The sequence below is a fragment of the Procambarus clarkii genome, chromosome 53 (genome assembly GCF_040958095.1).
Source record: "Procambarus clarkii isolate CNS0578487 chromosome 53, FALCON_Pclarkii_2.0, whole genome shotgun sequence".
Taxonomy (NCBI): Eukaryota; Metazoa; Arthropoda; class Malacostraca; order Decapoda; family Cambaridae; genus Procambarus; species Procambarus clarkii.
The window spans coordinates 30,292,240-30,304,697 of record NC_091202.1 but is presented as its reverse complement, the minus strand read 5'-3'; the positions used below and the strand labels follow the sequence as shown (position 1 = coordinate 30,304,697).

At 39.5% G+C, this 12,458-nt stretch overlaps 1 protein-coding gene across 1 annotated transcript in view; it reads right to left on the bottom strand.

Moving 5' to 3' along the window:
* The window catches only part of LOC123767141 (neuronal acetylcholine receptor subunit alpha-7-like), a 454,788-nt gene extending 446,068 nt beyond the window's left edge, over nucleotides 1-8,720 (bottom strand). The window contains 1 exon segment of the mRNA XM_069304850.1: nucleotides 7,977-8,720. Within this exon segment, the coding sequence (XP_069160951.1) occupies nucleotides 7,977-8,508 (532 nt within the window). The 5' untranslated portion in view covers nucleotides 8,509-8,720.
* Nucleotides 8,721-12,458: the final 3,738 nt, after the last annotated feature.

Sequence of the window (12,458 nt, the reverse complement as noted above, 5' to 3'; positions counted from 1 at the left end):
AACATTCTTCACAGTGTCTCAGTGGTTCATTTGGCCATTCACTTGCCACCTGTGACTCCTTGTATGAGTACCTCCTTTCCATACAAAATTATTTAATAAATATCTCTGAGAATTTCAATTGACACTCATGTCTCCCCTAACTCTTTCACCTTCTCGTGATCTGAGGTTAATTCATTTATCCCTTCCTAGTAACTCATTCCACTTTGTTTTGGGACTTGTCTGGGGCGTACCTCAGAACTTTCTCAAAGTTAGGTTTTTGTTTGGCAAGATAAGGAGTCCATGTTGCAACGTGTCGCGCCAGCGTGGAGTCTTTATCAAATCAAACAGACAATGAAGTTGGAAAAATTGTTTGTATGTGTTTAACTGTGTGTGTGTGTGTGTGTGTGTGTGTGTGTGTGTGTGCGTGTGTGTGTGTGTGTGTGTGTGTGTGTGTGTGTGTGTGTGTGTGTGTGTGTGTGTGTGTGTGTACGCACCTAGTTGTGCTGGCGGGGGTTGAGTTCTGCTCTTTTGGCATGCCTCTCAACTGTCAATCAACAAATGTACAGGTTCCTGGGCCTACTGGGCTCTATCATATCTGCACTTGAAACTGTGTATAGAGTCAGCCTCCACCACATCACTTCCTAATGCATTCCATTTGTCTACTACTCTGACACTGAAAAAAATCTTTCTAACGACTCTATGGCTCCTTTGGGCACTCAATTTCCACCTGTGTCCCCAAGTGCGTGTGCCCCTTGTGTTAAATAGTCTGTCTCTATCTACCCTATCAATTCCCCTGAGAATCTAGTATAATGTGATAATGTCCCCCTCTACCTCTTCTGTCTCCCAGTGACGCGAGGTTTAATTCCCGTAGTCTCTCCTCGTAGCTCATACCCCTCAGTTCGGGTACTAGTGTGGTGCGAAACCTTTGAACCTTTTCCGGTTTAGTCTTATTCTTGAATAGATATGGACTCCATGCTGGAGCCGCATACTCTAGGATTGGGATGACATATGTGGCATACAAAGTTCTGAAAGATTCCTTACAAAAGTTTCTGAAGGCCGTTCTTATGTTGGCCAACCTGGCATATGCCGCTGATGTTATCCTCTTCATATGAGCTTCAGGCGAAAGATCTGGCGTGATATCAACCCCCAGGTCTTCCTCTCTGACTCTTGAAGTATTTCATGTCCCAAATGATACCTTGTATCTGGTCTCCATACACTATGATTCTGCATACACTATATGTGTGTGTGTGCAGAATCATCCTGTTAGCTCCTGGACGGAGCTAACGGAAAGAGAGAAAAACCTAGGAGTTGATATCACACCAATCCTGTCTCCTGAAGCCCACATCAAAAGAATAACATTTGCGGCGTATGCGAGGCTGGTTAACATCAGAACTGCCTTCAAAAACCTATGTAAGGAATCTTTCAGAGCCTTGTATACCACAAATGTAAGGCCAATCCTGGTGTATGCGGCCCCAGCATGGAGTCGCATACCTTGTCAAGCACAAGATGAAGCTGGAAAAAGTTCAGAGGTATGCAACTAGGTTAGTCACAGAACTAAGAGGCATGAGTTATGAGGAAAGGCTGCGTGAAGTGCACCTCACGTCGTTGGAAGACAGAAAAGTTCGAGAGACATGATCTCCACATACAAAATTCTCAGGGGAGTTGACAGGATAGACAACGATGGATTATTTAACACGGGTGGTACACGCACAAGGGGACACAGGTGGAAGCTGAGTATCCAAATGAGCCACAGAGACGTTAGAAAGAACTTTTTCAGTGTCAGAATAGTTAGTAAATGGAATGCACTAAGCAGTGATGTGGTGGAGGCTGACTCCATACACTGTTTCATGTGTAGGTATGACAGAGCTCAAGAAGCTCAGGAATCTGTATACCAGTAGATTGATGATTGAGAGGCGGGATCAAAGAGCCAAAGCTCAACCCCCGCAAGCACAACTAGGTGAGTACACACACACACAATGAAGAAAAGGACAGATCGGAGATATTATTACAACACAAAAGATTATAAGTAAAAATGATAAGTAACAAAAAGCAGCATTATTCGAAGTGGAAACAGCAGAACGAGGTGGTCATAGGTGGAAACTAGAGACGTAAATGAGTTACAGAGACGTCAGAAAGAACTTTTTAATTGTTAGAGCTGTTAATAAGTGGGATAGATTAGGCGTGTAGAAGTCGTTAACGCTAATTCAATTCAATGTGTTCAAAGTAATTATGCAAAAAGCCTGGCTTGGACCCTAGCTCGATTCTGCAAGCACATACAGGTGAGCCGACACACACATACACACCCAGACACACATACACGAATACATGAACACACATACACACACACACATACACACACGCGAACATATGGACACATACACACACACACACGGATGATTGACGGGACCAAACAAGTGAAGCTCAACCCCCCCCCCCCCACCCATGCACCCACAATTAGGTGAGTGTACACACACACACGAACACGCCAGGCTGTAACCGGCAACAGTTGACTCTCAGGTACCTATTTAGTATATGGTGAGTAGAAGCATAAGGTGAAAGAAACTGCTCAATTATTTCACCCTCGGAATCAAACCCGGTTCCGTGAACTTCGAATCCCGTTTACTGTTCATTCATTCGCTAGACCTTCTATGGCATGTATATATATATGTGTGCATGTTTGTAACTGTACTAATAGTGTGGACTTTTTCTTGAGAATGAATTTGCATATCCTATATTACATCATTCTCTGATAGGTGACCATCCTGCCCAAAAATGATGAACATGGGATAAGGTAGATTTAGGCTGCAGTTGATTTGAAGTAGTTTTCGAAATATCCGTATTTTCCTATGATTCCCACTAATTGGTAGGCATCCTGAAGTCTCGGGAGACTATGCCGTTGCGCTCTGGTAGTCGAGACTGGAGTGTCCTCTGAAGGGCGCAAAATCAAGGTAGGTCGATATGAAGGAGAAGATGTTACCCAAGCAGCAGGTCCCCCTTCTCCACGTTGTTGAAATTATCCAATACAAAGACAAACGTCAATACACTTGGTTCTAGAACCGTCGCTGGAACTACGTGTGTAAAGCCAACGCCTTTACGGTAATTAATCTGTGTATTGTTGCACTTGTAAATGTACGTAGTTAGGAATATTTATGTCCATATATTTTCTGTTTGAGTACTTAAAAACGCTCACTGGCTGCCTAAAACAGGCAACTGCGTGTTCCTTCATCGAAGTGGGGAATTGAAGCAAGACGTGTCTGATGGCTAGTAATGAGACCATCAATACAATTACACTTTTTTTTGTAATTACATTTTTAACAGTGTTTTAATGGGGTGCAGTTGTGCTTCCGAGTTATATATCAAGAATTTGAGGTTGTTCAAAAGCAGTAATGATTTCTTAGAATTTTACGTTAATGTGTTATTTTGTGGAACGGCAATGAAGCCAAGGGACTCGTTGCTGTGCTCCTCACGGTCTTATAAACGAGGTAATTCCGGGAAGTGTCATTAATATTAATATTGGGACTCAAGCACTTGCTTCGCTAATGAATATATTCGGCAGTTCATTTATGACGAGACGACTTATTTGAGTTTAAGTATTATTTGTAAAAATATAATTCTATTATCGATTGAAGCGACTGAAATTTTCGATAGCAAATGAAACATTTTATTGAATAAATAATATATATAGCACACTGAAATCAGAGGCCATCATTTTAAACGCTAAGAGAGATGATTAATAGTTTTCAAGCAACGAAATTTTTCTTCTAAGGCAAACCATATTAAGTGCTTATTTTGCTATCAAAATTGTGTTGTTTTCTATTAAATCTTACGGCTATTCACTTTTTTCGTAATAGCAAAGACAATAATTTCAGCTTTACTTGCTTTCACAGATGTCTGAATGTTATTCAAGCTTAAGCACATTCATAACTACTGGCTTCGGGTATTACTATTTTCGTGAAATTGTTATGGCTGCTTCAAACAATATTTTAGGGCTCTATACGTTTCAAAGGCAAAATTAACCTCATAAAAGTGTAATTAAAAATACAAGTATATATATATATATATATATATATATATATATATATATATATATATATATATATATATATATATATATATATATATACATATGTAATATATATAACAAATTTCATAATATTGTGAAATTCTATACCGTTTATGAAGCAACATGAGACAAATTAAATATATTTGCATATTTACTGAACAAATCTGTTTATAAAGAATGTTTATTCACTGCAGTCAATCAGAAATGAGAGAAAAAAATATTTGGGCGCTTTATATATATATATATATATATATATATATATTATATATATATATATATATATATATATATTATATATATATATATATATATATATATATATATATATATATATATATATATATATATATATATATATATATATATATATATATGTAAGTACATAGGTATGTACATCAATGTAAGTACATAGGTATGACGTCGACCAAGCTGACGAGGCGTTTGACATGCCATCTTCAATCTGGTGCCCCTAGGAATCACATGAGACAAGCCCATGACATTACTCTAACAAGAGAAATGTTGAACAAGAATACTTGCATAATAGACAAAACCCAAGATTCAAGAAGATTACAAATTCTTGAGACAATTCACATAAGAATAGAGCGACCTACCATGAACACTCAAATCACGGAACTATTTACTCTACCCACCATGAGAGTAAGGACAAGACAAGAACATATCGATGCCAACACAGAAGACAATGTCCAACATAACAGGCCAATTACACTGGATTAATCTTTGTGTTTAGATAGGAGATGCCTCGTATGGGCCAATAAGCCTTCTGCAGCCCCTATGTTTATCCCTTATGTATCCCCCCATGTTTTCACCTTCATTGTATTATCACCTGACCTAATGCGGGTATAAAATCAACTAGTATTGTAAGATCTGTTCACTTGAGAATGAACCATGGAGGTTCGAAACGTCGTGCAAATTATACAAATAAGTGTAATACACTCTATAGTAAATCACTTCTTTTCTTCACCTTAAAAGTACGAAAATGAGTTTTGGAGAACTCCTATTTCAATTAAGCCCTGATGCTAAGAAAATAGTTAGAGGGATAGAAGCCCTAAACCAGAAAATAATTAATACAGAATATGCGGTCATATTCAATGAAACATGTTTGAAAGAAAACCTGCTGCCAGTATACACCAATATATATATATATATATATATATATATATATATATATATATATATATATATATATATATATATATATATATATATATATATATTATTTTACCGAGGTCGATTTCAGGTCGAGGTATATTATTTTTCACCCGATATCAATTGCAGATAATATTTCGCCTGTAATGACATAACAGTCCTTATATTCTGCTCTTACACGAAAATTATATAAAAAAAATTCGTAAATGACATTTTTGAGCATAAATTAGCGTATTATGTGCAGCACGATAACAAAAATCATTACTTAACGTATTATACTATATAGGAGAAATACTCGTTTTTTTTTAATAAATGTGCCCCAAGATATGGAAGTCACTCGGTCAGATTAAACACAAATTGGTCTGGCGAGAAACTGGATGGGTGAAATTGCATGAGCATATCAAATCATGCCACGTTAACGAATTGAACCCAGAAATGACTAGCAGGCTTTTAATTCCAAAGACAATGATGTGTCAGTAGGGATTCAGGTCAAGTCATACATATGACCGTCCACCAGTGATATTCTGTTGCATGAATCCCAATTCAAGCCTATCCAACTATCCTAACCTAACCTAACCTAACCTAGCCTAACCTAACCTAACCCACATAACCTAAACTTGGGCTATCTTGTAGAAAATAATCTAAAAATACACACACGTTTAACAATATATATATATATATATATATATATATATATATATATATATATATATATATATATATATATATATATATATATATATATATATATATATGTCGTACCTAGTAGCCAGAACGCACTTCTCAGCCTACTATGCAAGGCCCGATTTGCCTAATAAGCCAAGTTTTCCTGAATTAATAAATTTTCGCTAATTTTTTCTTAGGAAATGAAAAAGCTACCCATTTCATTATGTATGAGGTCAATTTTTTTTTATTGGAGTTAAAATTGACGTAGATATATGACCGAACCTAATCAACCCTACCTAACCTCACCTAACCTATCTTTATAGGTTAGGTTAGGTTAGGTAGCCGAAAAAGTTAGGTTAGGTTAGGTTAGGTAGGTTAGGTAGCCGAAAAACAATTAATTCAGGAAAACTTGGCTTATTAGGCAAATCGGGCCTTGCATAGTAGGCTGAGAAGTGCGTTCTGGCTACTAGGTACGACATATATATATATATATATATATATATATATATATATATATACATATATATATATATATATACATGAGCACAATGAATATGAGCATGTCTGTGAGTAGGCTGTGTTGGAGTGCACAGATAAAGAAAAATATTTAGTTTTTCTGTAATAGTGGGGAAGTTATCAATATACTCATAGTACGTGAATACATCAATATGTTGCGATTATTAATAATAACTGGTGAATAAATAAATACTTCGGTTGAAGAAATCCACAAGGGCCGTGATGAAGGTTCGAACTTACGTCCGAGACGATCCCATACGCTGCCTTAATCGACTAAGCTACGACATGGTAAAATAGTTGCAACCTAGAAATCATCCTGATTTTCCAACTATTTCTGCAGTTTCTCCGCTACACAAACCTACGTTCGATCCTCTCGGATGTAGGTTCGAACCCTCGTCACGGCCCTTGTGGAGTTGTTCATTTGATGCATCAGGCTATTGTGATTTCTGTGTGTAATAAATACTCCGGTGATCTTGCTGTGGATCTCGGCAATAGAGGATTGAGTCCTGATCCAAAAATATTCATCTTCCTTTCAGCAAAATTATTTTTTATATATATAAAAAGTATACATTTTTAAAAAATATAACTTTATCGTATTGATATATATTACTTTTATTAATTTCGATAATACTAAGTCCACACAACGCGTTATTGTTAACTTCACTAATAATGTAATTAATTAGCAGAACATTTAACATAAAAAGAACATTACATTACATTGATGGGGAAAATACTGACATAACCAAAGTTGGATACGGGGTAATGGTATAGGGGGGAGGAGGGTGTGCCTGGCCCCACTTCACCAAGATGTAACCATCAGAGTTGTGAGGATCAGCAACTCTCACTCTCAATACATAGCATTGTCATGCTGAAAAAATATATATAAACATATATGTGTATACATATATATATATATATATATATATATATATATATATATATATATATATATATATATATATATATATATATATATATTTACAAATCAAAATTTCCTCTTTTTTAAGTAGGTAGTTTTAAACACATAATTTATCCATCACTTCTCGTTTTAAGTCACAACAGATGTTCTGAACACTTTAATTCACTGGTTTTTATATTGGGTTAGTTTGTTTTAGAGCTTCGCTTTTAGTTTATATAATATTTAGCATTGCCTTTAGTATTTTATTTAAAACACCAGATTATTTCATGCACCAGTATGGGGTGGAGAATAAATTACGAAACAGATGGTTTAGTTTCACAAATGAACTCAAGTTTCAACTTCGTGTTCTGAAGTAGCATAATCCTTCTTGCTGTTGGAGTTCCTCAAGTAACCTTCACGTTCCGAAGGAGATTTCACGTTCTTTGGAGATGGTGCCCTATGTAGGTCGAGGGAAGAGAGAGAGAGAGAGAGAGAGAGAGAGAGAGAGAGAGAGAGAGAGAGAAGAGGGAGGGAGATATATATATATATATATATATATATATATATATATATATATATATATATATATATATATATATATATATATAGAGAGAGAGAGAGAGAGAGAGAGAGAGGGTCATGGTGAGACATACGAGAGAAAATGGGTAAGAAACTCCCTAGATTTACCTTTTGGAAGACAGACGATAAGTAGGGCGAGAGACCAGACCGCCCACCGCTGAGCGCTCTCCCGTGCTGAAGAAGACTGTTTCTGTACGATGATGCTACTGCAGGTGGCAGCGGCGGCGGCGGAGACTGTTGCCGGAGCGGAGGAACATGATGAAGATGGTGAGGTAGTTGAGCTATAGGACGAGAAGGAGGAAGGATTGGCCGTGGAAGATGCGCGGGCTGAGGATAGGCCCGAGGGCATGTGGGATTGAACAATGTTTGTGGTTGATAACTTCGACTTGAGAGCCATCGTGGGTCCTAACGAAGGGGAGATGGGGTTTTGAGTGGGTGTTTGAGTGGGGGTTTGAGTGGGGGTCTGTGGTGGGGTCTTACAGGTAGCTGAGCAGGCGGTGGGGTGTTGGGGAGGGGAGGAGGGGCCCGAAAACCACAGGCCTTCTCTTCCTTTGAGAGGTGTGGTTTGTGAGAGAAAGGATGGTGGGTAGGCGATGGTGGCAGCGGTGGTTGCGGCTAGTAATCTAGAGTCGGGAGCCATCCCGGCTTCACTGCCCGTCGTCAGGTGACACTAGAGGCTCGCACACTGGCACTGGCTGGCACTATCGGGCTGTTGCCGTCCCCACATGCCCGTTCGTGGCTCCTCCAGGCGGCTAACTCGTAGCCAACTGGTAGTGAGGGAGGTGTCTGTGGTTGTGGGCCCGGCCCCGTGTGGTAGTGTGGTTGCGCGGCGTGGCGTGGAGCCGTGGTGCAGCGGTGGTGGCAAGTGAGCGGCGGGTGGCAGCTGGCGGCAGCGCGGAACAGTGGGGTGGCAATGCGCCGCCGCCCCGATCAGCCAATCACCGCCCGACCCACCGCTCATGTCAAAAATAGCGCGCTGCAGTGGTTGCCCTCAAGAACACACACACACACACACACACACACACACACACACACACACACACACACACACACACACACACACACACACACCGCAAGAGGGCGAAATTATTTTCAGATCTATGCCTACGGCAGCAGGCAGGCAGGCAGGTAGAGAGGCAGGTAGGTACCTTCCTCACTGCCTCATATAGCGGTCTCGAACGCTGGACAAACATCCTCCTGATCCCTCCTGCGTATGAGGGAAGGTAGGGAGGAACAGTCTTTCTCCCTTCAACATAAACTCTTGGGGGAATGAGGTAAGTGGAGGGGGGGGGGGAAGGTGAGAGTGTTTTACTTGCGCGCAGAAAACCGATCTTAAAGTCTGGCATCATGGCGCACCTACAATTAATAAAGACAGTTTGTCAACACCATATAGAGACGATCTCTATATGTTGGGTCTCTGTTTAAGGGCTAATAAGTGTATGCATATTCATGTCTGTGTCTTCATCATGTGTCATGTATTGAAGAATGAATATGAAGAATTGTATAATGCTAATATATATATATTTTGGGGGATTTTGTTTTTCATTTAGCAGAATGAGGACGGGTCTGGTACAAATTTAACTGTGATTAATAAATTCCTAGCACAATTTATCAAATATATACTTCACTAGACTATTGTAGCACAATCTGAAGTGTAATAAATACAACACTAACACTAACACAACGTTTGCTACAGTAGGTCCTACACTAAGATCTTGTAGCACAAAGTGAGTAAGTTTTTTATCAAACTGTTATTGAACCTGCAGGCGATAAGTCACAATAACGTGGCTAAAGTATGTTGACCAGACCACAGTCGACTTGAGAATGGTCCAGCACGGACCGAAACGTCGTCATCCCTGTGTAGCAGAACCTGTACTACAGTTCATCCCTCTGCTCTTGCAACACCTCATGATATACATTAACTACATCACTTGGCTGTTTCAGCACAGCTTGTTCTACAGTACGTCCGTCACTAAGCTGTTGTAGGTTTTACATTACGTCACAAAGATGTAGCAACACAACATGCACTACAGTACAAAACATCACTGGATGAAAAATAACACCTATTGTATAATATGATAATTGCAATTAACGTGCATTTTAACAAAATGAATTAACAACGTTGATCATGACATTATATGCGATTCGGCACAAAACAATTATGACATTATGTCTCTTATGCAATACAGATGACCACGACACTTATGATCTGATACAACACATAATATAATGATACATTGTGGCCTGATGCAACACATGTTATGATGACACGCGAGACTGTCCTTGCAATAGATTATAATGGTACTTTAAGTCATTGTTGCAACACAAATTATGATGTCAACTTAGGTACGATGCAATATATAATAGAATGACACTTTAGATCTGATGAAACCGATTATGATGAGGACGCCTTAGGCCTCAAATGCAACACATATGCAACATACAACGTAATATTAGCAACAAATATATATAATCTTCAATGTCACATATGGACCTAAAAAAATAACATTATTGATGACCAAACTACACGTCAGAAAATGGAGAAACGACGACTTTTCGGTCTGTCCCAGACCATTATTAACCCGTGTGGTTTGGTACACGACTTGATCCAGGACGTTTCGGTCCAGGACAGACCGAAACGTGGATTCTCAGGACGACGTGGATTCTCCATTTTCTGATGTGTGGTTTGGTTCACCATACCTTCTGACACGATACTGTGACTCACGGTTTGCATAACATTATTTTTTTGAGATACAAACGTGAATTTCTCGAAAATTTTGGCACTCATTCCAGACGGGACTCATTGCAGACGGGACTCATTCCAGGCGATTCCAGTCTCTCAGTTCAGGTCTGGAGTGTCAGAACAGCTAAGCTGTGCCTCTATGTCTTCACTGTTGGCACAGACTCGTACATTAGCCAATAATTATAAAATCAATCTATCCTCTGGTCTTTTTTTTTAAATCCCAATATCGTGGCCTGGACTGAAATAGCTATTAATAATAAAGTCAATACAAGCTTTAGTAAGTCATTGTATCATTGTAAGCTGAGTCATTGTAAGCTGCCGGCAGTTGTAGCATCATTATAGTACAATCCTAAAAGTTGCTAAATTATTTCAATCTCTTATCGGCAATTATTGAAATCCCATTAACTGTTTTTTTTCACTCATAAAATCATCATAACTTCTCAAGATCAATGATAAAATAATTACAGAGTCATGTCCCCTCACGCAACACAATAATAACGATTCGTGATAGGGTCAGCGCTGGCGGCGTCCGCTGACCTGAGGCAAATGGCTTTCCCAATCATATCTTTTGGCTCTTATCTTTTGAGTTTGCTCCAAGGCGCAGCCGGTATGGAGCCTGGAAAACCCCCGTAAATACCTTACGTTCCCTTGGACAATCTTCGCCCAGTGTACTGTTGCTTGCTCAGTGTTCCTCCAGGCGTGACGCACCATTTTCCTTCAAATTTGTTGAACTCGGTGTGCAGACGAGGAGTCACAATAACGTGGCTGAAATATGTTGACCAAACCACACACTCGAAGTTGAAGGGACGACGACGTTTCGGTCCGTCTTGGACCATTCTCAAGTCGATTGTGAAGTAAAAACGTCGTCGTCCTTTCACCACACACTAGAAGGTGAAGGGACGACGACGTTTCGGTCCGTCTTGGACCATTCTCAAGTCGATTGTGTAGTAAAAACGTCGTCGTCCTTTCACCACACACTAGAAGGTGAAGGGACGACGACGTTTCGGTCCGTCTTGGACCATTCTCAAGTCGATTGTGTAGTAAAAACGTCGTCGTCCCTTCACCACACACTAGAAGGTGAAGGGACGACGACGTTTCGGTCCGTCTTGGACCATTCTCAAGTCGATTGTGTAGTAGGAACGTCGTCGTCCCTTCACCACACACTAGAAGGTGAAGGGACGACGACGTTTCGGTCCGTCTTGGACCATTCTCAAGTCGATTGTGTAGTAAAAACGTCGTCGTCCCTTCACCACACACTAGAAGGTGAAGGGACGACGACGTTTCGGTCCGTCTTGGATTATTCTCAAGTCGATTGTGTAGTAAAAACGTCGTCGTCCCTTCACCTTCTAGTGTGTGGTCTGGTCAATTCGGTGTATTTTCAGATTTTTTGTGTTATTGTTGTTCTCGGTTCTCTGGTAATTCAGAATCATTAACTCGCGTATTTGTCCATTAACCACTTAAAAGACAAACAATAGAGTTCCCATTTATCCGAGTGTATGTCCATTAACCCCTCAAATGACAAACAATAGTGTTCCCATTTACCCGAGTGTATGTTCATTAACCACTTGAATGATAAAAAAATATTGTACCCAATTACCTATTCCAGTAGCTGTGACTACAATATTTGATGTGCATTTAAGGAATGGATTGCGTGCATGTGTGTCTATTCACCTACTTGCTCTTACTTATTTGTGCTTGCAGGATAAGGCTTTAGCTATTGGACCCCGTCCATATAGCCGCCTATTGTCTAATATAACTTTCTGCCATATTCGTCTATCATATCTACTTTAGAAATTATGATTAAAGTTAGCTTCACCAACCTGCTTATTTAAATTATTCCATTTCCC